Here is a 27,553-nt window from a genome sequence, read left to right on the forward strand (position 1 = left end):
TAGTTGTAATGCAAGCCCTTGCATGGCAATCCAATTTATTGAACTACTGATGCTAAGTCATACAAAATTGCACCACTTTTAATTAAGGCTTTTAGTTTACATTTGGCCACCTCAAAGCAGTTGTAACATTAGGTTGTCAATACTGTGGCTCCCTGTTGGATTTTACACACAATCTTTACACCCAAACAATGCATACAAAGCAACAAGGCATTGTTAAATAAATCTGCAAAAAGGTAATTACTGCAACTTAGGCCTTGGGACCAATTACACATGATTAAAATTACTTCCCACATTCACATCCACAGTACTCGTCCACCATTTAACATCTCAACCAAAACGTTACACATGTAAAACAATCACTAACAGGCAAAAGTACTAAACCTGTATATTTGGTATTGCAAATACACTTATGCATGAGCAAGCAAGGGGATTCACAGTGAGAATCTACAGCTGCAGAAGCCCAAAAATGATTTACAAAAAATTGTTAAATCATTAAAAAATTGTTTTAAAATATACACTTCTTGTTGTAGACCCCCACTGTACACACAACTATAAACATTGTTCCCTATGTAAACAAGGAAAAGGAAACATACGATAAAAGGTTGAAAAATCTGGACATTTCCTTCCCAACAGATATTAAAGGCAATGTCTTTAGACAGACATTATACTGAAAGGACTCATTTTAAAGACACTAGTTCACTGTCTCCACAGGTTTTTTTTATCCTAAAATTAAAAAACTATATAGCTGTTGTGTTAATCAAAGCGCTTTTGTACAATACAATGATGATCCTGTATTTTTTAAAAAAGTTACAATAAGCTACAAATACCAATGAAGCAAAGTTATCTGGAGTAGTCTATATAGGAGCTCTTTGGACTTTCTTTTATTATGCTAAAATAGTGGTGCTTTTATGATTTACATTATTGTACTCTCCAATAGGAAGTATGGGGTTTGTTGCAGTATACAGTACAGGTTTCATACATGTACAACATTGGTAGATGAACAATGTCTCTCACTGGTAATACTGGATGTAGGCTCTGGTTTTACCAGTTGCATACATTTAGATTATGTATACGTAGAAATCTCTTGTGACACTGAAAAGTGATTAGAATGTGCAAACTGATGTAGCTGTCATCCATTTTATAAGGGTACCACCACAGGAAAGTCCATTTAAGATGTTGGTAGTTTTAATAAAGTTGGAATGCTGGCACTGTTGTAGTCGGCAACAGTTCTTCAGACCTGCAGCAAAGAAAAACAGAGAATCAGCTGCTACATTTACCTAAACAGTTAAAGAGAACGCCTGCTCTTAAATTTTCAAAAGCATTAGTTTATTTATGTAACTTGGATTACGTACTATTCTTAATTAATTCAATCACTCAAGCATTTGATCCACAATAATCATGAACTTGCAGGAGCTCCTTCCAGGCAATAGATTTTATGAAAAAGTGCACTTAAAATTCTTTTTATTTACATTATCGTTTTTATTTAAAATAAGCAGATGGATATTTTACCAGGTCAAAATTGAAGTACTACATCTAATATCGCATTCACCTAGCACTCTATAGGATTCGCTTTGCCCCCCCCCCCTTTTTTTTTTTTGTAAACCCCCAAATCTTCTAACCTATATCTATATATTCAGGAAGTGAGGATTCCATTCTTCCACTGACTGGACACCAACTGATAAAAGTTCAAACACCAACTCTACAAATACCAACCTAAGCAAATGAACAGGAAGATGGTAATGAAGCTTATTTAACTAACAGAAGAATAAAAGTGCATAGAACTTAAGCACTTCCAAGTTTAATAGGCCTGGCTAAAGAATTGAACACCAAATGAGAAGATTGTTTTGAGTTGTGCTGTAACGAAGAGCAAACAACTGCTGGTTAAATTAGAAGATATTATTTCAAGATAACGTAGCAAGCATGATACAATAATATTTATTCAACTTTGAAAATTTCAGGAGATAATTATAAAACCTAGGAATTGTGAGCTGCTTTCAAATATTTAACTGCTAAGTATAATATGATTTAAAATAAAATGCTGCTCTACTTCAAGCAACAAAAATAATTTGTCAAATGAGGCAGGAAGGGGGATTCTTCTCCACATTACAATGCATCTTACATAATTAATATGTTCTAGAGAGTTTCTTTGGGGAGGGGGGGCGCGAAAGACAGAGAGGAGAGAAAGTACAGTACTTCTGTTCCAGCGAAGTCCACTAGTCTGATACTAGATATTATCCAGTTGAGTGTTTTAATTCTTTTACAGCTGCTAAATCTTCTAGTAATAAGAAACAAATCTCATTTTCTGCTCATCTTATTGAAGCCTAATTTCAAAATGGTATCACTCTCATATAAGCAGTCCTCACAAGGGTAAGCAAATTATTTTAGTGAAAATGCTTAATGGTTCCTTGAACTTCAAATAGATGGATTTTTTAAAAGGATGAAATTAAAGAATTTTCGTTTTCACCCTCCCCAGGCTTCAGGAAAGCCTCTGAAGCCTGGGGAGGGTGAAAAACGGGCCTATCCGAAGTTCGGAAATGGGCCGCTTCCGGAGGGCCTCTGGGGTTCCGGGGGAGGCTGTTTTTGCCCTTCCCAGGCTTCAGAAGAGTGGCGGGAGTCATGCATGCTTGCACGGGGGGGAGAGTGGGGATGGTATCATGCATACATTTGTGAGAGGCGTACAGAGGGGATTGAATTATGGGTATGGGCATGCGCGCGCGCTATTGCATGCACATGCACGCTTTCGACACCCGAGCCAAAAAAGGTTAGCGGTGATTCTGTGAATGCATCCCAAAACAGATTTTATTTTTCACTGTTGTTGATTATTAGATACTAGAATACAAGATGTGCTATCTTGCTAATTCTACGTATTATAGAATACATGGTTTGTGCAGGCAGCCAAATGTTCAGATTGGATTTGGCATTTTCATCCACCTATCAAGTCCTTCCTAAGGACATGAGATAGGCAGAAGTTCATGTCCGATGAAGTTAGAGGTACCATTGCAGTGTAAGCTATTCCGAGTAAAGTTCCCTTTGGCAATTGACTGATGGTGAATTTGTCAATGCTGGTGGTATTCAGGTGATGCTCCAGTTGTTTTGGAATTGCAATGAAGGCACCTATTATTACAGCTACTACCTTTGCTTTCTTTCACCACAGTCATTCTATTTCTGGTTTTTGTATTATCTTCTCCAGTTCTTTCTCTCTATTCTGCTGTCTCCTGGTACTGCCCTGTCCTCTATCCAGACTTGTTTAATTTTTCTTATCAACAATTGTTACATCTGGGGTATTATGTAGCAGTTGCCTGACAGTTTGAATTCCAAAGTCCCAGAGCACTTTATCTTCTTTATCTTCTATTACTGTCTGTATTTTATGTCCCACCAGTTCTTGCTTGCAAGCAGATGGTATTTTTTTACAGATCTTCAAATGCCCCATTATTGGTACTTTGTCATGCTGTTGTTTGTAATAAGCCTGTGAAATCATCTTGCAGCAACTAAGCAGGTTATTATTATTATTTCAGTTCTCTTTTTAGACAGTTATTGGAATGTGATGAGACTTTTATAGTCCAAATATCAAAGCATAATTCTCTATTATTGAAAAACTGCTCCAAGGACTAGCATAGAGTTCTACCAAGGTTCTGCTGCATGAAGGACATTATAATAATTAAAACTTTTCTTTTATATTTGAATGCGGGACATTTGGATCCAAGATAAACAGTGTACAATTTCCATTTATATATATAAGGGATTCATATTATTTAAATGATCATAAATACTTCAAGAACTTTAAAAAATCAATATAATATTTTATAATTTACCACTAGAAGTAACTTTTTTAGTAGGCTATATTCCACTTGCAATCTTACCTGGCTCAGTGCTACAGTACATACATGTATTAAAGTAACTGACATGATGACTTTTTGCGTGCTTTTCCAGGCACAGGAGTTTTTCTGTTAATTTGTCGCACAAGGTCATAAAAGATCTGTAAAGAAGAATTCATTTCATTTCATTTAATATAGAAATTAAATCCTGTTATACATACCTTGTAATGCAGGGCCCTCCAATCCGTGAGCCGTGGTTCTCTACCAGGCTGTGGCCTATTCCCAACAAGACCACGTTAGTGGTAGGTCAGTGTGTGCACATAGTCTGACTCATACAAATAGCAGGCACTGGTGCTTGCAGCGCCACTTGTATGGGTGGTGGGTGCTGGTGTTCGCAGTCTCACTCACCCAAGTAGTGTATGTGCATGTCCACAGTTCACAAAAATAAAGCTGTGTGCGCATATGTGCCTGCCTCTCGCACAAAACCATCCCCTCTTACCCACCCCCATGCCCAGGCATCAACCATGAAAGGTTGGGGAACGCTGTTGTAATGCATTAAACTGAATCCTGATTAGCCTTAGCAACAGTCCCATTTCACTTATGTAATATTTTAAAATTTCTGTTATAGTGAAATAGGGACTTACTGTCTTCCTCATTTATTCTTCTTATTTACTATAAAAATATGCTGCAATGCACCACTTGCACAACTATGAAATCCTATGTGCTGCACAAGAAGGGAATAAACCTACTATAAAGTTATATAGCTCTATATTACGACGATGATACTTTTTTGAGAAATTTTCAAGATATTTAGTTATCAATTGTATGTCTTTTCAAATATTCCTCCCAGTTAAAGCAGACTGGGCAAACGTGATTCATTCATTCATTCATAAACGCAGGCTACATAACCCCAAGTCTTAATTTTAAAATTCTAAAAGCATGATATTAAATAATATCTACTTCATCGTGCTGTTTATTCAGAATTCCCAGTCTTCACTTAAGTACTACTAAAATTAATGATTAACATAGCTCACTAAATTAACCACCATTTTGAAACAAAAATGTTTTACATTTTAAATTAGAAAGGAATATAGGCCGTTCTGTAAGCCGCCTTGAGTCCCCATGGATGAATAGGTGGCAATATAAATTCAATAACAAACAATCATTCACAAATACTGTTAATGAAGAGGAGGTGTGCCTTGGACAAATAAAAATATTATAAATACTTTATTCTCTTTACCTCATTAACATTTATCTTTGATTTTGCAGAAGATTCTAAAAATGCACAATTATTCCACTGCCTTGCTAAATTTTGTCCTTGTTCCTTTCCCACAACTCGTTCATCTTCCAAGTCGCACTTATTGCCAACCAGAATCATTGGAACCTAAAATGACAAAACAATGTATATGTATTAAAATGATACATGATTTACTGAATGGCTATTAGAAATTGGGCATTATAAAAGCAATTAAATACATTTTAAAAATAAATTATTTGAGAATTAAATGGTAAAGATTATAGTAGATGTTAGGTTCTTGAACTATCACAGTGATGCTCACAGCAATGGCAATAAAAGTTATCTTGTTTTTCTTTCAATGAAGTTGAAAAGTTTTCATAAGAAAATTGTGTTTTCAATTTTCTTGATTTTAATGTAATTTATGTAAACTCAAATTTATTCAGCAACTATTTTGTGCATGTAATCAGAGATGCAGAAAAATAAACATACATACAGGGTTTTGAAACTACTTACACAACTCAGGATGATTATGAAGGGATTGCAAGGAAAGGAATACCAAGAAATATTGATGGAGTGGATGAGATTCTCAAAATAGATTAGAATGATAAAGAACAACATTATGAAGTAATAAATGCTCATGCTGGAAGCAAGGATAGAAAATTGTAGTGAAGCATTTGAATGTGGATAAAATACAATATTTCCTTTTCTTATTTGATGCTTTTAATTTCTTACTATTTGTTTCTCATTTCCTGTGCTTTGCATATGGGTATGTATGCATGCATGCAAGGTACCCACTTCACCAAATTACAAGTCAAAGATATTACAGAACTTTCCACTGAAGTTTTCAAGTTTTAGATTTTGTTTTCTGTTATTATGGTAATTAATGTTCCAGAAAGATGCATTTGTTCAATGAATGGTATTACAGAAAAATGCAATTTGTTACAATTATTCCATTTTTATATATATTCTAGGCTATTTTAGTCATTTTAAGATTCATTTGAAATTTCTAATGCAATGTAATTTTAAAACATTTGTAGTATCTTTCTGAAAAGAATGATGTTATATGGAAAAGGCTCTAATAACCCAGCATATAATTTTTGCCAACACCAAAGTTGAAACTATCTTCAAACTAAAACAGGTCGCAGTGAGCAGTTTTGAGTGTCCCATTGTTTATGTTACACCATTGCTGTGCAAACTGTACTGACTTCTAGTTGCTTTCTGAGTACAATTCAAGGTGCATCTTTAAAGCATCACATGGCACAAGATCACTGCCTCTCCCTGAGGATGCCCACTCCAACAAGTTAGGGTGAGAATGCTCAGGTCTCTTCCCTGATAAGCTGTTATGTGATGGGATCTCTAAGGTGCGTATTTCCTATAACTGCTCCTACTTTCGAACAGCCTCCCATTCAAGAACTGGACGGGGCACTACACTTTTAATTTTCTTGAATGCCTTGAAGACCTTGTTCTACCCCAAGCATTAGGTTAGATGAGGATGAGCCAGTGAGTAGGGAGTATGGGTTATCAGCTATAATGGCACAATGTTTTATTGATCCTGTTATGAGCCAATAAAATTACTGAATAAGACGTCTTATAAATAAATTACTGAATAAGATGTCTTATAAATAATAGAGAAGATATTAAATAAAATAGAATACCAGCTAATAGCCCAAATCTGCAAGAATAAAGTCAGAAAAACTAAGGTTCAGAATGAACTAAGACTTGCAACAAATGCCACATATAGTTAAACTATTAAAACTATATTTCCACATATATAAAACAAGAAAAAAGTCAAGGAAACAATCAGTCCACTAATGGGAGAAATCAGCAAGGTGACAGGTAGCAGGGAAAAAAGGCAACTACTTAATATATTCTTTACATCCATCTTCTTGCAAAAGGAAAAAAAGTTACTTACATCATCAGTGTCTTTGACTCGAAGAATTTGTTCTCGTAGATCCTGCAAATCATTAAATGTGGATTGTGCTGTGATGGAATAAACTAAAGCAAATCCTTGACCATTTTTCATGTAGAGGTCTCTCATTGCTGTAAATTGTTCCTATAATACAAAGAGAAATCGAGAATTCAAAACTGGCCTGTATTTTCCTTTTATATCAATATTATAAACATAAGCAACTATTGTTCAAATACAGATAACTTTTTACAGGTAATCCTTGTCTTATAACCTTTCATTTAGTGACTGTTTTAAGTTACAATAACTGAAAAGGTAATTTATCACCATTTTTCACACTTACAACCATGCGCCCTCCCATGATAAAAATTTGTATGCTTGGCAACTGATTCATATTTATGATGACTACAGTGTCCCGGGGTCATGTGTATCAACACTGCACTGTAAAGCATAGACATTCCAGGAAGCCCTAGGCCTGCAGCATGAAAGGCAGTTGCCCCAGCCCTGCAGGATGAAGCAAAGTCAGCGAGGAGTGTGGGGCAAAGCTGCAGCTGCCCTAGAAAGTTCCAGCCCAGGTCCTTAGCATGAAGAGCAGTTGTCCCAGGAAACCCTAGCAGCATGGTACAAAGCTGTAATTGCCTCAGGAATCCCCAGTCTGGCACTGTAGTGCAAAGTTGCACATATCCCAGCTGACCTTCACTGTCTCTTCTTCCTCCCGCTGCTGATATGCGATTGGCCTGGCTCTTAGTGAGTCACCTACTGACTGCACCAGGCCTTCTTCCTGAGGCTGCACCTACCTCTTGTTCAAACTGCACATGGCCTTTCTTTCAAATCATTCAACTTTTGAATGCTTTTTCTTCAAAGATAATTATTTCTTAAGAATGTATTATAAAATGGTGAAATGACATTAAATGAACTCCAGTTGCCTAATTAGGTAGAAACGATAGCAAATTTAACATCATGCTATGCTGTACATAGATAACACTTATATGTACCAGGAATATAGTAATATATTAAGCTGTTGCCAGGATTTCTCCAATTCCTTGAACCAGTCTGGGAATTGTGACTGATGGAAAGGATAGTAATCAAATGTTAACATTCTATGTAATATCTGAGCTCTTTTTAAATGGGTACCAAATATCAAAATTCTAGTACAACTGAAATTTTAAATGCCAATCCAATCACCTTTCTAAACTGAAAACATAATTTGTTATAGCTTACACCTCACATTTTCTCTTTCCTCTTGAAATTAGTCTTATTTTACAAGAATGTTATTTGTATGCTTGTAACTAAATAACAGGGATAAAAATAATTTGTGTTTTCTTAAGTTACATGCTATCTGAAATCAGAAATACCATTTTATTTCATAAAGTTGTACAGTAACTTCATTTTACATACCGTTCCCGCTGTGTCTAGGATTTCAAGCATACATTGTTGCGCATCTACTTCAACTTGCTGTCAAAAGAACAGAAGCAAATTTTTACTGAAGCATAAATAGTTACTTGACTTTATTAAATATATCCACAATGCATGGTGGTTTGCTCTTGGCATGTTCAAAGAAGTTGGCAAACTATTAAAGGGTAAAGGTTTATGTAATGTGACAGCAAAATTACTGCTACTAAAATCAAGTCCATTCATCTTGTTGCAGATTTTCTTATTCTTTTTTATTATACTTTGTCCAGCATTATGAATTTCTAATAGCAGTTTCCTAGTTTTTCTTGAACTCCCATTTCTTTACACCCAATTCTTTCGATCAAAAGCCTTTGAACTCCACATACATCTTTATTACTTCATCATGCTTTCTTCTTTGAAGTGCTAAGACTATTTTTCTTAATATTAAGTACTAAGTAAATTTATAATTTAAAAAATGCACATACCTTTCTGTAGGAATCTTCTATCGTTGGATCATATTTTTCAACAAATATTCCTTGAACGAACTGTACAGTCTACAATAAAAGGCAGGGTGTACATAGATACACAAAGTTTATTTGAAATTTTTTAAACAATACCTCAAAGACTGGAAAGTTCATAAAAATTTCAGGACAAATAAAGCCCTACGTTACTGTCAGTTCTTTTAAGCAGTTGACTTAGAACACTGGGTCACTAATTTAAACTCATACTGAATTATGAGCAATGCTTCAAAGGACTCAGCTTTAAATAATTTGTCCTGCTAAAATCACCTTTATTATAATATTTCTATTTAAAATTCAGGCAATATCAAAGTTCACATACCTACAAATTATAAAATGAACACATTCAAAAAGATACTGAAACTGAAGCTATATTCTTTATTCAAACATTGTAAAAAAGGAAGAAAATCTAAGCAAATGTTAATAGTTAAGTAGGTGAAAAAAAAATCAAAATTTCAGTTATATCATTTATGCTTTATCCCACACACATCTAAGTCAGATGAATTTCCAGTGTTGCAGTTGTTTGTACATTCAGTTTTACAATTGTTCACTGTGACATATGGTGGATATAAAAGGTCTACACCTCCTGTTACAGCCACCATTTATTCAAAGCTGTCATAACTTCAGTCAATGAATGGTCATTAAACAAGAAGTACATGGTTATAGAGGTTGTTATAGAATATCTTATACAGTGGTTATAGAAGATCTATATGTCCCTGTAAAAATGCCAAGTTTTTGAGATGTAAAAAAATCAGACCAAGATAAATCACTTCAGAATTTTTTCCACCTTTAACTTTGAAGCTGTACAATTCAATTGAAAAATAAACTGAATATTTTAGGGGTTAAAATAAGAATAAAAAACATACAATAATGTGGTTGCATGTATGCACACCCTCATATAAGAATTTGCTGTGCTCAGAATTAACCAATCACATTCAAACTGATGTTACATACTACTCAGTACACATTTGCCATCAATTAAAATGACTGTGATTAAGCCCATATAAAGTTCAGCTATTGTAGTGACATTTGCAGCCAAAGCCATGGTCTGCAAAGAACTCAGAAAACATCAAAGGGATCTCATTATTGGAAGGTATCAGTCACAAGGAGGGTACAAAAAAATTTCTAGGGCATTGGATATATCATGGAACACAATGAAGAGAATCATCAACAAGTGGAAAAAATATGGCACAACAGTGACATTATCAAGAACTGGATGTCCCTCCACCTGTTCCAGTTAGCTGGCTTAACCGATTCATAGTCCCATTTAATCTCCTGGCAAACATCTTATTGGGCAGTTTTTAAGGGTATTTTAATGTTTATTTGTATTTTATTTTACATATTGTAGTCTACATCCTACCTCCTCCGCGTACCTATTTGTATATTTGTATATTGAATGTATATCTATATTTTGTATTATACTGTTTTAATATGACTGTACACCGCCCCGAGTCCTGTTTAGGAAAGGGCGCGGTTTAAAAATTTAATTAAATAATAAATAAATAAATTAAATCTAAAAACTAGAAGAAAATTGGTCTCAAGCGTTGCCACATCAACCTTAAAATACCGTACCTTTTTCCCTCAAAAAAAGAGGCTGAAGATTTGGATGTGTCTTATACACAGAATTTTTTGCCTCCCGAAACTCCACCCCCTTCATCAAAATGGCCAGGCATAGCTTTTAGAAGGCTTTCAGACACCTCCTGGGGGCTGTGGAGGGCAGAAATGAGCGAAAAATGCCCCGTTTTTTTGACATCCTTCCCAGCCCCCAGCAGCACCCTATAAGCTTCCTAAAGGCTATCCATGCCCTTTTTTTGACAAAAAACAGGCCCATATTTGCAAAACAAATGCCATTTTTTGCTCAAACCCCCCCCCCCCCAGCCATCTACAAGCCTCCTAAGGGCTATTCATGCCCTTTGGGGGGGGGAATGGGCCCATTTTCATGAAAAATAGGCCGTTTTGGGGAGGTTTGCAGAGTGCAAACACTTTTTTAAAAAAACAAATTCTTCAAAATCTTGCTGTGTCTTATACTCTGGTGCGTCTTATACTCCGAAAAATACAGTAGTTGCAGGAATTTCTGCTTATATACTACATGTGACAACAATCTCCTGTATTCATGTGTCTTGAGCTGTGGGATAGAGTGGCAAGATGGAAGCCTTTTCTTACAAAGAAAAACATCCAAGCCCAGATACATTGGTCTGACAAACTAATGTGGGAAAGCATATTATGGTTTGATGAGACCAAGGTTGAACATTTTGGTCATTAATTGCAAAAAATATGTTTGCTGCAAAAACGAGACTACACATCACTAAAAATATACCATAGGGAAATATGGTGGTGGCAGCATTATGCTTTGGGTCTGCTTTTTTTCAGCTGGAACTAAGGCTTCAGTCAAGGTGAAGGGAATTATGAACAGTGTCAAATATCAGGAAATTTTGACACAAAACCTTCAGACCTCTGCTAAAATGCTGAAGAGGAATTTCACCTATCAACACGATGACCAAAGCATACCTCCAAATCAACCAAAAAATGTTTCATCAGAAGATCAAGGTTTTGGAATGGTCCAGCCAGAGACCGGACCTATATCCAATTGAAAATCTATGGGGTGACCTGAAGAGAGCTGTGACAGGAAATGCCCTTGCAATCTGAGTGCTTTTGTAAGGAAAAGATTCCCAAGGCAAGATGTGCTATGCTGATAGGCTCCTACTCCAAAGAACTGAATGCTGTCATAGAGTCATTAGCTTATGGGTGGGCATTCTTAAAACAATCACATTATTTTTTGGTATTTTATTGTTATTTCCCCCTAAAAGATTAGAGTTTGTTTTTTAAATAAAAGTTGAAAAATATCTGAAGCGATTTAACTTGGTCTGACTTTTTTACATCTCACATACATGGTATCTTTTTTATTTTTTATTTATTTTTTAGTATAATAATTCCATCTTTCATTAAACTGTGTCATCTGGGTACAAATACTATATTTGTGCAGTAATAATCAAAAGTTACAACAATAATCATTACATTAATATTAATTCTCTGATTTTACAATACTAATATTGAACATAATAAACATTCATTTCTTCCTCTTAACATATCTTCTAATAAAAATATAATAGTAGTATTAAACATAATCCTCAGTCATAAAAATAAACATAATCATCATAGTGTTTGCATCTCTCTCTTAACATTTTCTATATTTCATTAATCTTTATTTCCCTATTTTTAAGTTCCGTTTTTATTTTCCAACCATTAGTATTCAGTTTGTTCTTTCTCCTTAATTGCAAGTGTTAATCTATCATTTCTGCACATTCTAATATTTTCCTAATCACATTCTCATCTGTAGGGATCTCTTCACTTTTCCAGTTTTGTGTGAATATAATTCTAGCTGCAGTTAAATAATGAATTAAATACAGTTAAATACATGAATAATTAAATATGCATTCCCCTTACTATAGGTTTCAGGTAAAATCCCCAACAAAAATATTTCTGGTTTAAAGTCAATGTACTGTTTTATCATCTTTTCCAGCCACATATGTATTTTGTCCATTTTTGTGGTATTTTAAAGAGGGCATATAGACCTTCTACAACCAATGTAGAGGTACTCATTTATTAATGACCATTCATTGACTGAAGTAATGACAGTATTGAACAAATGGTACTTATGACAAGTCCTCAAAGTTATGGCTACTGTAGTGCCCCCAGTCATGGGATCAAAATTTGGGCATTTGGTAACTCGCCTTCATCTACAATGGCAGGAATATGCTCCAACTCCCCCACCCACTTATCTCCTCCCATCTTTACTCTTTTTGTTCCACCTCCACCCTCTGCCACCTTGTCTTTCACCAACTTTCACTATCATCTTCTTCCCACTGTTCATAGAGCAAGCCTAGCTTGGTCTTTCATGAGAAAGATACTGGCTATACCAGGTTTTCTGGATAGCGCAGGAGAAGCATGAGGTCCTTGCCTAAAAATAATGTAGGTGCAGTTCCACAAGACTAACAAATCTGACATCACTAAGTGTGCAGTTATATTTTGCCTATTCCTCTTACATTTTAAATTTCTGCATACACTCCTCTACTCACGACCACAACTGAGCCCAAAATTTACATTGTCAAGCAAAACAGTTTTTATTTTCTGCAACACCAAATGGCATGCTCACTGACAGTGTACATTGTGAAATATTAAGACCCCATTTAGAATACATAGTAGACTAACCAGATTTCCAATGACTACCTTGCAATCCAAGGTGACCTTCTAAACTAATTTTAAACAACGCAACAGGTGACTTTATACTCCTCAGAGAATCCATCATCAACAACCTAAGTTCTTTGTGTTGTTTGTTTGCTTTTTAAACAAAGTAATCTTTAAATTTACACAGCTAATATTGGTCTATGGTAAGTTCTTTCATCATCCTCAGACACTAAGTTTTCTTTCACTCTATAGAAGATATTTTTTAAAGTTCTCTGAATTATAGTTTCACTCTTTGTGTGCATACCCCCAAGTTGTTTTTTGACTTCAAGTGACTGCCTGGATAGTCCTGTACTTCTCTTGGCAAGTTTTTGGAAGTGATTTGCCATTGGCTGCTTCCTAGGGCTGTGTGTGTGTGATTGGTTCAAGGTCACTCTGTTGGCATCATGCCTAAAATGGGACTAAAACTCATGATCTCCCAGTTTCTTACCTAATGCATTAACCACTAACAAAATGGAATCTCTATTCTGCCTTTAGTTCAATTTAAATTCTTCCAAAGATCTGATTTTTAGGAAGTATTACTAACTACTAACTGCTTGCAATAGCTCAGATAACTGGATTTTTAAAATGCAAAATAGGTATTTCCAATCAATATAGTGTTTTATAGACAAAGAATATATGCACCAAAAGAGGGCCCCAGCACTCCTTTCACTTGATTTTGCTGTGTGCATGTTCATAGGAATAAAGTACTTAGCCATTTATTTATAGTATCATTCTGGGGTTGTCAAAGATCTAAAACAAGTTTGTGGGGAAAAACTTTTAATTGTTTGAGTTCTAAACAAGAGGTGAGCTTCTGAAGCCTTCAAATTTTCCATTTGCTTGGAAGGAATTTAAGAATATGGTGTTTTAACTTTTGATTGTACACCGCCCCGAGTCCCTTCGGGGAGAGGGAGCGGTTTATAAATCTAATAAAATCAAATCAAATCAAAACTCCCTTGCTGACAATACTTGAGTTGTTTTAGCACTAAATGTAAGAATAGAAGTATTTTAGATCATTTTGCTGTCAGATTTGCAAGGTAATCCAAACAAGAAGAACACCCACAAGTACTAACTTTAACTCTACTGCAAGGCCACATTAAGAGAATCTTGCAAGTCTGAAAGTATATCTCTTCTCCCTGCATTTACATCCCAAAACACTAGAAAGGGTCCCTTCTGAGACATCTTCCATGCCCCCATGGTTTCTCTGGACTAGGTTGCCTTTTAACTGTTACCCAGCTCTTTCTCCTGTCTGCCAAGGTCATTCCCACATATCTTCACTTTGCTTTGTTATGTTATTTTTTTCTAGAAATCAATTTGAATCTAGAAATTGAATTTCACAATAGAATACAATATTCTTCTGTACAGAAGTCATCTGAAGTTTAGTCACCCTGAGTTGTAGATGCAACGTATTAATTCCCTATGCTTATAAATCAGTAAGATGAAGGTGAATACTACTTACCAATGCAGACTTCCCAACACCTCCCGAACCAAGAACTACTAGTTTATATTCACGCATGATGTAAATCTTAAATCACCTTAAAACCTGCAATACAAAGAAATAGGTTGCAAATATACATGTGCCAAGTCAAAGGCAAGTCAAACCTGGGGGGGAGGGAGACTATTTTACTGTACAAAATGAACACTGGAGATAATTCTTAGGAACACAATTGGAAAAGACATTGGCTGCACTCATGCAACATACTCACTATATTTTTAAGGTTGCAGTGAAGAAGAATGATATACACATATCATCTGCTAATGCTACCATCTTTGATAGCAGCTCTTAAGTGAGATGCACTGAAGAGCAGAAAATGCAAAATCTCTACGAAAGAGCAGAGATTGTGAGATTAAGGACTATGTTGAACATTGGAAAATGAACTGATAATCCCAGAGGCTCATATACTTTTACCACAAACTATGCAATTTTGGATCATTTTCCTCAGTGAATAAATGAACAGGTACAATGTATTTGACTCATTTAATTGGATTCCCTTTACCTAGTTTTAAGGGTTTGTGTGAAAAATAGGTCATATTTTAGGTCATTTTTATGCACAAATATTGAAAATTTAAAAAAAACCACAAACTTTTAAGCATCACTGTATATATTTTGTGCACTGCATTGAAACGTCTCCTTAAACCCCTATTGCTCTTTTACTGGCCTCAGAATTTTGCGGCTGTTTATACAAACACTGATGCATTTACTTCTTACATTGCTTAGTTTTAAATCATTTTAGTGGTCAATTTTATGTGTGCTGCGTTGTAGATAGCACTCACAATGAACTACCATTTATATTGACAAGAAATGAGGAAGCAAAGATCTCATGGTAGAACATTTTAAAAGTTTCAAATTCTGCTTTAATACAGAACACTAATATTCCATTGGAATATCCTAGATCTGGTCATTTTGTACTAAGTGCAAAAACAAGTCACATACATTCTAGTAACAAGTCATTAGATTCAGTAAGTAAAGTTTGTGTGAACAGAATTCTATTCAGATACATTGTTAGATAGTATAGGTGTGATTTCATAGACGTAACTGAAAAAACCCATCCAGCCAACCAAAATATATAGTATTGTTACTGCAAGACCCAGGCATTGGTGAATAACCTTATGCACCTTTACACAAAAATGTGTACTAATCCACACTGCAGGCTAATATAGTTCGTAGTTCAAGAGAAAAATCCCAAAATCAATACTCAGCTAAGTGTGTTATTTTATTTTATTTTGGGGGGTCATGTTTAGTATTAAAATATAAATTCAGACAATTAGGTGAGACAGAATGCACTGTGGTTTTTTTCCTCTACAACTGGCAATGGAGCATTCAGGTTGTTTCGATTTTTGTTCCGTCAGAATGCAGCCTACTTAAAACCAACATTTTTATTTGGAGTTTTAAATCAAATATATTTTATATTTTGTCCACACTGATAAACATGAACAGAGGAGAGAAAGGAGAACACAATCACAGGATATTAATTTTGCAAACAAAAAACTGATGCACACAAGCTTACAGATCCTATGAAACTGCCAAAAGGTCTATTTTCAATAGTTTCTTCTCTTTTTATCAAAACCTTAATATCTAAGGCAAAAAAGGTTCTGCACCTCTCTGTGGGTGAGCTATTTAGGAAAATTATCTTTACCATTTTAGAATAGGTGCTCGTACAGTCTGTCATCCAAAGCTGATGAGAAATTAGAATTCAAGAATCTTCGAAGCCAAGCTGTGCACATACAAATAAAACTTAGTTGAATTTTATTAAGAATGCCAAGGTCAGAATTTGGTCATTCAGAAAAGTGCTTTTTAAGCAAGACGCCCACATGACTTCACCCAACAAATACAATCCCAATTTCTCCCTGTTATGGTTGTTACATAACCACACAGGTCATCAAGTGGATGGAGCGAAAAAGCTGCCTGCCAACAGAAGGTAGGCAGCTCTTCTCCATGCATGGAAGGGAACTCTGATCTTCGGGATCCCCACTTAAGTTTCTCCAGCCCAATGCAAGAATTTCCCAAGCCTCTGGCTAGCACTCCTGTGCTGGCCAGAAAAAATTAAGCATGGATCATAAAGATCCAAGTTTCATTTGGGCAGCCCAATGAAGAATTTCTGTCTCCCCATGCATGGAGAGGAGGGGAAATCCTTTGGTAGGCAGCAGCTTGTAACCTTCCTTGCCTTCTGGGGAAGTCAGCAAAGACTGCAAATGGCAATCTCATGATTGCAGGAGCTTGGCAACCAATCATAAGTGACAACATATTACCAAGTACTTAGATCACAATCACATGACTTCAGGGAAGCAATGTTTTATGATGGCCAGAAGTGCTTTACAGAGTGTAAAGGAGGGTAGGTAGCTCTTCTCCATGCATGGAAGGGAACTTCTGAGGTGGGGTTCAGAGTTGTAAAGAACTGTTTCTGAGCTGTTGTAACTTCAAACAGTCGTTAAAGGACCAGATGTAAGACAAAAATTACCTGTCCGTATATTTAAAACTACTGGAAATGTTAATTCAGATCAATGTTAATTTAGGATACAAAAATATGTGCCTCTTTAGAGAAATTTCAGCACATAGCTAATTATATTGTATACATATTCTGAACAAAGATACTTTTTCCTGCTTTTATGGAGAATAGTATTCTACTGCCTCACCAAGATATTTCTGTTGTAATTATCAATAGTCATTCTCAGGGATATTGATATTCATAACATGTTGCTGAAGCACCATACGAGGGAGAGGGTGCCTGTTATAGCAGAATATCTGTGAAATTTAAATGAAATTTTGCGCAGTTATATTTTATAAAATTTATACATGCATATAATAGGAATAAAATTTTATGCATGTGCATTTTATTATAAACGAATAAATGCAACTTTACATATGTGTAGAAAGTATATGGATAACTACTAGACTTACTGTATTTTGCATGTGTGCTCAGATGTAGGAGCTCGAAGCTGCATAACTCTGAGTCTTGAGAACAAAAGACATAAACTGCTTTTTTCATCTACACCCTTTATCTAGAGAAGTCAGAACTCCCTTTATTTGTTTTATTGTTTCTTCACTAGTTATTTGCATAAGAATTTGTGATCATCTACCATTTAAGTAATCATTTTGCTTTAGTGTGCCCTGCTATGTTCAAATATAATATAGCTTTGTTGGATATAAATATATGCTTTAAATAAAGTATAACAGATATTTTTTCAACAAAACAAATTTGAAGCAATCTGAAGTCTAAAAGCAAAATATGTATTTTTAAGAATTGGCTTGGATGTTTTTGATGAACTGTTGATTATTTAACCCTAATGTTTTTTATATATAAACCCACATTTGAAAATATAAATTGTAGCCAACTGCCATAAGCAAAGCTGAGTTATATTAAAAATTAACAATAACTAGAACTTTTAATGCAATTTTATAGAAGTCATGGAAAAAACCACAGCATTTGCTAAATATGCTTTAACAACACAATCAGTATGAAAGAAACAGGCATGATTTTTAAGAAAACTCATGCCTGTTTTAAGAAAATTTTACTCTTTTCCTAAAGAAAACGTGCACGCTTAGTATTGCCTGCTGAAACAAACAAGGTCTCTTCTCTAAATCAAGCATGCTGCTTCATTTAATTGCCTGTTCTAGCTTGTGATATTGATTCCCTGCTTTGGAAGAAAGCTTTTGTTTTCAATTCCCTTGATGTGAATGGCCTTTATTGACATTAGATGATGTTCCATTCAGTTTAGGAATTCTGATGGTATTTTATTCTATTTTGATTTTTAAAAATGTATGCAAAATCAGATTTCATTTACCGCCAAGCACTACTGTGCTTCCTTACCCAACGAGCTAACAATCTGCCATCCCATGTATTTCCTCTTATTTCTAATTATATATCGTAGTCCAATATTATAAATGACTCTGTCAACTTAACAGCAAAGCCTTGAATCAGTGTGTTATCTATAGAAAAGCCTATTGAAACAGACAAGCCTACACCTTCAACATTAAATATGGAAGAATGCAATTCTTGAAGCAGACTAGTTGTGGGCCAATTAGGTTTTTAAAAGCTAGACATTATGATTGAACTGAATCTATAGACAAAGTTAATGTCATCCAATCTGCAAAGTTTAGAAAAAAAATCAAGCAGTTTCATATTGAACAAAATTCAGTTTTTCTGAGGTCTTCCAATTAGCTCCAGGGTGCTTTATTGCAACTATTTTCTTAAATTAAAATAAAAATACTTTATTCTGAAAAATAAATGTAACACATTTTATAAGAAAATGCACAATGAAGCAAGTACAAACGCCACCTGCCAACTTTAGTTGCTCCCAATATTTTCAAATTGTAAAAATCACAAAATGATAAAAACATTTTTATATAGAAGCATTTAAATAGTACTGTCTCTTCTAACAGCTAATTTAGTAATACTATTGGCCTGGTTTCAAAATTGAGTAATAGGCAATATCTATTATTTTGTTACTTGGTAACAAATGTATAAGCTACTTTCTCCGTGATTTGACATAATCAAGATTACGCAAGATTTCCTATAGTTTATAATCAATAGGATTTTCCCCTAAAAGATAATGTTAATTTTACACATTTAAAGTTTGGGCTTAAAACTGTCAGGTTTTGCCTTATGTAAAGGTAAAGTATATATGACTGAAGAACAATATGCTAGACTAATTTTTGGATTAGAAACTATGGGTATATAACATATGTATTAAGAAATCTTTTGAGGAGCTAGAAATTATTGTAAGAAACCCCTTGATTTTAAAACTGATATATATTTGAGTCAAAATGCATTCTTTTAAAAAAAGATATTTGTCTTTGGGAAAGACTGAAAGATAAATTACTGTGTGTCTTTATGACTGCAGAAGACATAGTATGTTGCAGAAAAGTTTGACAAGCATTTTTCAAAATATTCAATGTGACTAGTAAGCCAATGGCATAGTTAAGAGTGGCACTATGAATTTTTTAAATATTGATTACTAGATCAAGCAATGGTGCAATTAACAGTGTCAGGCACAAATCACAATTATACCGTGTTTTCCCTAAAAAAAGACCTAGTCTTATTTTCTTTTGGGCTTGAAAATAAGCACTTGGACTTAGTTTTGGGGAGGTCTTATTTTTTTAAGTGCAGGAGGCGGCGAGCAAAGGGGCCAACAGGTGTGGGAGTGCAGGTACCGCTGACCCCGCCCTCTCTGCCTCACTGTCTGCTTGCCTGAGGCTGCAATGGGCCAAGCTCTCGGCATACCCTGGCCTCCACTCGCCCTGCTTGCTGTCCCAGCTGCTGGCAGGACACTTCTTGGCCACAGCGGGCGCTATGCTGGCCAAGTGGCTGCCCATGCTGCTGATGGCCTCACAATAACTCTTCACCATCTTGGCAGGGCGGGTGGAGCCCGGGGCCTGCTGAGAGCTTGGCCCCAATTGAAGCTGCAGCCAAACAGACAGTGGGATGGAGAAGGTAGGGCCGGTGATATCTTCCCAAACAGTTTTCGCCCAGAGGGAGACAGAGCTTTGTCTGCTTGCAAAGGGGAAGGTTTGAAACGGAGCTAATCTCTCCCCTTTGCAAGCAGACAAAGCTTTGTCTCCCCCTGGGTGAAGTGTGTAGCAGAGCCAGAGGCTATCCCAACACGCCTCCCATTCCATCCCATTGTCTCTCAGCTTGCCAGCGGCCAAAAAACTACCCGCACAGGGCATCAGGATCACCTGCCTCAATCCTCCTGCCTGCTGTCGCCGCGCAAGTCTCCCGCGAGTCAGGCAGATGCACAGCATATCTGGATCACCTGTCTTCTCCCCCTCCCCGCCTCTGCCTCCATGCTCGGACTTGTGCTGTGCCAAGGGTCCAACAAGCTGTGGCTGCTGCCGGACACTGTCGGCCCACATACACTCGCCACCTCTCATGCTGGTCTGGGCTTATTTTTGAGCTAGGGCTTGTTTTGGGGGTTTCAAGGAAACACGGTATTTACTGGGAATGGGATGTAATAATTGTATTATTTACTTACAGTAGTCTAACCTAAGCAGCATTCCAGACAGTTAACAAATAGACATTATTCTAAAATGCAAGAATATAAAAAACCTGCAGCAATAGGAATAAAAAACATTAATATTAAAGGTAGCACTTGTTAAAAACATCAAAAAAATATTCTGAAAAATATTTTTCAGAAATATGGGGAAAGGATCTATTGCAGCCTGACGTTTCATGGTTCTTATGAAAATAACAATAAGAATGTACAGTATTAGTAAGCAATTCCTTATTTTAACAATATGATTAGCATACTGAATATTTGACCCAAGAAAATGAAACCAATGTGATTAAATATTAAGAGAGAGTTAGATGGCATTATATGAAAAACTGACAGCACTTTATATTTTTATTCCTTTGGGAACCATTTATAGTTAACACAATTTAGCACATGCAGGACCCTTACCTGTCTACTGAGTCAGCTTTAAAAAAAAAAAAACACCTACATGCACTATAGAATTTTTTTCTGAGTGAAATAAAATGCATTCCTCTAAAAATATTACATTCCACTACAAAATTCCAAGATAGAAGCTCCCCAAATTGCATGCATTAATAAAGCCATGCTTACAAAAGAAGCATTGTATATTTTGAATAGCGTAGAGGCAAACCAAATTTATTGAAGTATTTTCCAAATGTACTGAATTCAATAGTTTTCAAATGTGTTCTGTTTAAGGTCCATTCTGCAACTGTCAGTTACACACCATTCACCTTCTCATTCCATTCTAGTACATAGTTTCACTCTTTCTTTCCCCCTACTGTACACACTTCACTTGTAGCACTCCTTTAATTTTAATGTCCTCCCACCTCTAAATCATTACTTCCATGTTGTTGTTTTTCTTCAAGTTCCTTTCTGCAACACAACAGGTCTATTTCCCAGGTTTTGCTTGTTTCTCTTCTCCCAGTTATAGGCAGACAACAATGGTAAGCACTTCAAAAGTCTAATCTATTTCAAGGATTTTTTCCTAATGTAAAAGTGTTTGAAGGCAAGACTAAGATGTGCTTCCAGTAACCACATTAAAAAATAAAAATGAAGAGTTAGTTACTTTTTAAAAAGTTCGCAATGAAGATTATTTGAATTACAAGTCAGTATGCCAGAGCTTTTTTTTTGCACAGACCAACTTTATTTAGATAGCTAAAAACTACAGAACAGATAAGGATAGAAGTAATGTTTTCTAATTGTATAATAGAAACATTTAACCAGATCCAGTTAACTGAATAGATTAACAAAAACAGCTTTTCCACTGAATTAGAAAAAAAGTAGGTTTTAAAACATTATTTCATTTAGTTCAGCATGTGTCCTCCAATACATTCATCTCCTGTTTGATTAAATCTTTACTGGTTTTAAATTCTATTTAAGAAACTATGATAGGGACTATTACTGAAGAGTTTGTGAATTTATAACCTGTAAAGCAGTGGTAAAATGCAATTTTTTTTTACTACCGATTCTGTGGGCATGGCTTGGTGGGCGTGGCAGTGGAAGACTATTGCAAAATCCCCATTCCTTCCCCACTCCAGGGGATGCTGCCAAATCTCCATTCCCACCCCACTCTGGGGCCAGCCAGAGGTGGCATTCTCCGAACTACTCAAAACTTCCACTAACGGTTCTTCAGAATCTGCTGAATTTCACCCCTGCTGCAAAGTATAAAACAATTCCCTAATTATGGTAACAACAGCATATTATTTTTATCATTAGCAATTGTGTTGCTGCCTCTTCCCAATTACTTTTAATGCACTATTTATTTTAAACAAATATATTCAGTTGTATTTCATTATCTTATGTTTATGACATTTATTAATAGCAAATGCATTATCACATTATTGTCACTATCCCTAGAAAGTTTTTTGCTTCCAAACATGTTTCATTTAAGAGTTCACTGTATGAACACTTCAATTTATAATTTATAATATTAATAAACTGCCTTAACTGCAAGATTTTGGCTAGCTGAAATATAGCAATCTCAAAATCACAAAAGCATGATAAATCATAAATGGTTATGTACAAAATAGTCAACTCTAACCTTAAAATATAATCATTAGAGATAGCACGCAGCAATAGTTCCTATCTATCTGTTCTCCAAAAACTGGAAGAAAGAGGATAGTTTTGACTTATTTGGAACCAAAAATAAACAATAGCTACTATATAAAATAGTCATCACATCTTGATTACAGATGGTTTTATAATCCTTACAAATTATATAGTTTTTAGATATGCAAGTTTTTTATTTTTTTATATTTTTAAAACTTAAATAACACATTTAAACTTGGAGATATTCCAAGCTATTGCACCACAACAAAGCAAAACATGTAGAATAGACACACATAAAAATTGACAAGTGTTTTGAAAATATTTTTTTTCTATGCTGCAATTATGTGCTGAAGCAAAATTCTTGAGTAGATATTCAATGAATCAATTCATTAGGGTACAATCCAAATTAAAAAACAGACAAGTAAATGTAGCCTGTTCATCAAAAGCAAAACAGATCGCATTTTTTTAGTTTTTTTCCCTTTGAACATTAGATGACCAGCCTTTCTTTTGCTTTCCATTACTTCACCTCCAAATCTATCCTAGCATCAGAACTTGTTTCAATAAAATATGATGAAGCATGAAAAGTCAAGGGGGATTTACACATCTATGCAATGATTCATTTTCACCGATTGCCAATACAGGTAGTCCTTGATTTACAACCACAACTGAGCCCCAAATTTCCATTGCTAAGCAAGACAGTTAAATGAGTTGAGTCCCTTTTACAACCGTTTTGCCAGGTAGGCGAATCATGCAATTGTTAAATGAATATGGCTTCCACATTGACTTTGCTTGTTGGAAGCCAGCTGAGAATTTTACAAAAATGATCACATGACCCTGGCACACTGCAACTGTCATAAATACATGCCAGTTGCCAAAAGTCCAAACTTTGATCATGTGACTACTATAGGAATGCTGCTGTTGTAAGTGTGAAAACTGTTGTAAGTGTGAAAACTGGCCAGTAGTCTTTTTTCAGTGCTGTTGTAACTTTGGTCACTAAATGAATGGTTGTAACTCAAGGACTAACCGTGCATATATAAACAGATCAGACATAGATAGGCAAATTTTAATGATATATAAAAAACAAATTTATATCAACATATGCCAATAAAACATGCATATTATTTCAGAAGCTTACAACTATATTTGATAATCAAAGGAGTACACAAAGTACTTTTTCTAGGAAAAAACAAGGAAATTTAAATATTATATTTCCATAATTGAAATTAGCAATGTTGATAATAAACTATATTTTGTAATTAACTTCATTCCTTGCTCAATTCTCTTGCCTCAAGATAGTTTATATTCACAGTATAATAAAAAAGTTACTTTAGTAACTTAATTACATTACAGCATTTTTAATGTTCTACGTTCATTTTAATGTTTTTGGAGTTTATACTTTTCAAAGTCTGTTCCCATAACACTTTAGCATTACAGTACTTAAAAACTGGTTGAGAGAAGTTGGCATTAATTCACAACTATTTTGCTTTTATCACGTTATAACCAAACAAGGCCAACTTAGGCAGAAAGATAAGTAAAGTCTATCTGCTAACCCCCCCCCCCCCAACTAAATGTGTTGCATATGTGCCAAGACTTCCAAGAAGCTGGCAGGAAATTATGAGAGTTGTAATTCAACTCATCTGTAGGGTGCTACACTGAAGATGACTGATAATATCTTTAGTTATATTTGTATTGGGAAAAAGGTTTCTAATGCCTCTACATTTTACACCAGCTGATTTTACAGAACGAACTAGTTACTCAATCTTTTTAGTAATTAAGCATCAAAACTATTATTTGGACACAAAAATGAATGGCATTTCCATTACAACCTACTTCTAGACGTTGACAGATATTAGATTCAAGAGCATCTCAAGGCCACAATAGTATTCAGAGATTCACTCTGACATGAGGTTAAGCAATAATTACTTTAGCCATGTCTGAATTTAGTTCAAGACCATGAATTACTTAAATAATGAATTGGTTCAAGCTGATTAGAAACTATCATTCAATTAACTAAGAAATATGGAGAACTTTTAAGTTTTACCATACTATTTCTAAAATAGCATTTTAAAATGTTTTAGAAAAATATAGTATATTGAGACATTTTTAAAAACCCCAAACTAAACACACCATACACTTTGCCTGCATTCTTAAATGTAATTAAAATGAATGTCAACAGATTTAATGTTTCTAGAAATCACTCTTTAGAGAACTAAGGCATGAGCTAGTTAATCAATATTAAGAATATCATAAAGCAGAGTACCACAGGTTGCTGTCATCTTTCTATCCAAATGTCTCTACTCCAGTCGATTTTGTAATGGCGAAAATAGCAGTAATAGAACTATAGCCAATACAGTATTCTCTAATTATCTTTCTTCGTGCGGGCGCTGTTTCTCCCTGTCTTTAAGAATCTGAATTCAACCCAGCTCTTAAAGAGCAAGGATCGGTCCGAAAACAGCTCTTCTTTAAACTGAGGGTCTGGTTGAATATGATCTCTGCTACTGCTGCAATCCACCCTTTAAAAGCTGAAAACGGATTCTGGCAAGAGAATGGGAAGCGGAAGAAGCTTATCGCAGCCTGAGGAGCGGCCGCCCAGCTTCCCGCTGGGGTAGAGAATGGAAACAGTGAGCTGCTTCAGCTCAGCCCGACTAGGCGGGGCTGCGGCTCCCAGCTGAGGCCGCTGCCGCCGTCGCCATCCAAGTCCGGCCGGCAAGAACTTTTTTTCCCCCTGCAGCGACAAGTAAGGCGAGAGTTACTTCCTCCTCCGTGCCCACGTCGCCTTCTTAGCCCAACAGTCCCAAGTAGGGGCGGCCTCGGACAAGGGGCTCTAACTTTCCCCTTCCGCTCGAACTTATCTTGGCGAGGCAGCCATAACCGAGAGAGGGAAGAGTGAGGACCGGAGCAGCGTTTGCCTTGCTTCTCCCCCCCCCCGCCGCCCCACGTAGGGAGCGGCAGGGTGGGTTCCGCCTCCGCCATGTTCTCTCTCAAGAGCCTTGTCCCGCCCGCAAAGCGCCGCCGCCGCCACCGCCCCCTTCCTAGTCAGCCCTCAGCCGCTTCACAAGCACCCGTTGCCGGCCCACTTGTATCAGACCCGTGCGGTGCCACACATACCGCGTTCACACAGCCCCCCGTACTTCCCCCACGCGTCCCTCTCCCGCCTCCCTCCCATAACGGCCTCTACCTACCGGACGGCGTTCCAGCTCCCCGCGTCCGCCGCCGCCTCCCTGACCAAACCCTCTCTGCCTGCGCGCGCCCTCCCTCCTCTCTGTCTCTAGCTGGGCGAGGCTTCCAGCCGTCGCCGTGACGCTGCACGCCCAGCTTCTCTCTGATTTCCCTGGCCCAGTCCAGTGATGCTGAAGGGGGGGGGGGGAGAAGCGGTGGGGGGGCGAGAATGACCTCTCGGCTCTACTGGGAACGCGCACGCGCACAGCCCAGCCTGGAAACACCGCAACCCTCCCCCGTCCTTCCTTTCTCTCCTCCCTCTTCCCCATAACCTTACGCAGGGCCCCATCCTGTCGCAGCCTCTGAGATAGAGAAGTCGTTCGAAGCGCGTGTCCTGTATACGCGGATCTGAGAGAAGAGAGGAATAACTCCCCCCATCCCCATTGCCTACATAACTCCCCTCACTACAAAGCTCCTAAAGGTGTTGGAGGAAGTGATGCGCAAGGAACAAACGCAGCCACCGTGTGCTGGGCGAGGCGAGGGCAGGTTCGGTTGGGCAGCCTTCTTAGGCAAGGGGGAGAGCTAGAAAAAAAACTAAGTACGTTCAACTTGGCAGAGGCAACTTCCGAGAAATCGTGTACCAAACGGTCAGTTTTTAATCATGGCCGCTTAAATAATCGCAATTAATATAAAGACCGTTCCTGATAGAGAGCCATGCTGTTCTTGAATCCCCGCCCATTTTGGTAACCATGTCAATTTCCGTTTTGCGGCTGAAATTACTTCTGTAAGCAATGTGAGGCAGCAGCCCAGTTGCAGGCAGAAATAGTTGGTGAAGTCTTCTTAAAGTGGATGAAAAAAGATCTGTCTGCATGGTAGTGTTGAAAGAAACTACAGGGAGCTATTCTCAATGTAAAACATGTTTCTTCCTTTTCACATCCAAGGAAATATAATATTCTGCCTTATCAATATTTCCTAGGATATTTCATTTTTCTGGGAGAGGGCTGGGTGACAACTTCCTACAGTAGTTAAAGAACTATGTGCTTCTTATTTCTTCAGAATCGGAGTGAACTGATATCTGACATTGATGGGAATGGCTATTAATTACTTTCCCTTCCTCTGCAAGAAGTCGCTCTTGTTCCTCCTCTCTTAATGCAACAAAAATAAACTACGAGAAATATCACTGACTTATGCATGTTACTGAAAAGTAAATCTGCTATAAGACTTACTGCCAGTTAAATATGCATACAGTGCTGCTAGTTGGAATTAATTATATACAATTTAACTGGGCATTTCTGAGTAGCAGTGCGTATTGTAGGAAGTTATCACCCAGTCCTCTCCCAGAAAAATGAAATATCCTAGGAAATATTGAAAAGGCAGAATATTATATTTCCTGGATGTGAAAAAAGAGAGAAACACATTTTCAATTTCAATTTCAATTTATTAGCGCTTATAGACCGCCCCCTCTCCCGAAAGGGACTCGGGGCGGTGTACAGTCCATGTCAAAGAACAAAATTAAAACAGTTAAAATTACTACATGGGAAATATATATATACAAATATAAAATGGATGGATGGATAAGAGGAGGATAAAAGATGTGCAGGACTGTATTGCTAATAAATAATTAAAATAAACAGACATTAAGATCCCAATACCCAATAAAATTAAGACTATAGAATAATACTCTTAAAAACCAGTAAAATATAAATGCCAGGAGATAGGCGTTGAAATTATGCCAGGCCAGCCAGTCGAAACAGGTGAGTCTTTAGTTTCTGCCGGAAGGAGCGGA

At 36.5% G+C, this 27,553-nt stretch overlaps 1 protein-coding gene across 3 annotated transcripts; it reads right to left on the minus strand.

Annotated features, from left to right (window-relative positions):
* RAP1B (RAP1B, member of RAS oncogene family) lies at positions 1-26,292 on the minus strand. Of its 3 annotated transcripts, none has more exons than XM_081957926.1 (8): positions 26,105-26,292; positions 14,549-14,632; positions 8,836-8,904; positions 8,357-8,413; positions 6,965-7,105; positions 5,056-5,199; positions 3,861-3,976; positions 1-1,237 (listed from the first exon to the last, which is right to left on the minus strand). In XM_081957926.1, the coding sequence occupies exons 2-7, from the start codon at positions 14,603-14,605 to the stop codon at positions 3,890-3,892; spliced, it is 555 nt and encodes a 184-aa protein (XP_081814052.1). In that variant the 5' UTR covers positions 14,606-14,632; positions 26,105-26,292; the 3' UTR covers positions 1-1,237; positions 3,861-3,889. The 3 variants fall into 3 exon arrangements, with proteins under 3 accessions (XP_081814052.1, XP_081814050.1, XP_081814051.1); XM_081957924.1 differs by lacking the exon at positions 26,105-26,292 and adding an exon at positions 25,791-25,961; XM_081957925.1 differs by lacking the exon at positions 26,105-26,292 and adding an exon at positions 24,869-25,008.
* Positions 26,293-27,553: the final 1,261 nt, after the last annotated feature.

Source organism: Natrix helvetica (assembly GCF_964273705.1).
Source record: "Natrix helvetica genome assembly, chromosome: 6".
Lineage (NCBI taxonomy): Eukaryota > Metazoa > Chordata > Lepidosauria > Squamata > Natricidae > Natrix > Natrix helvetica.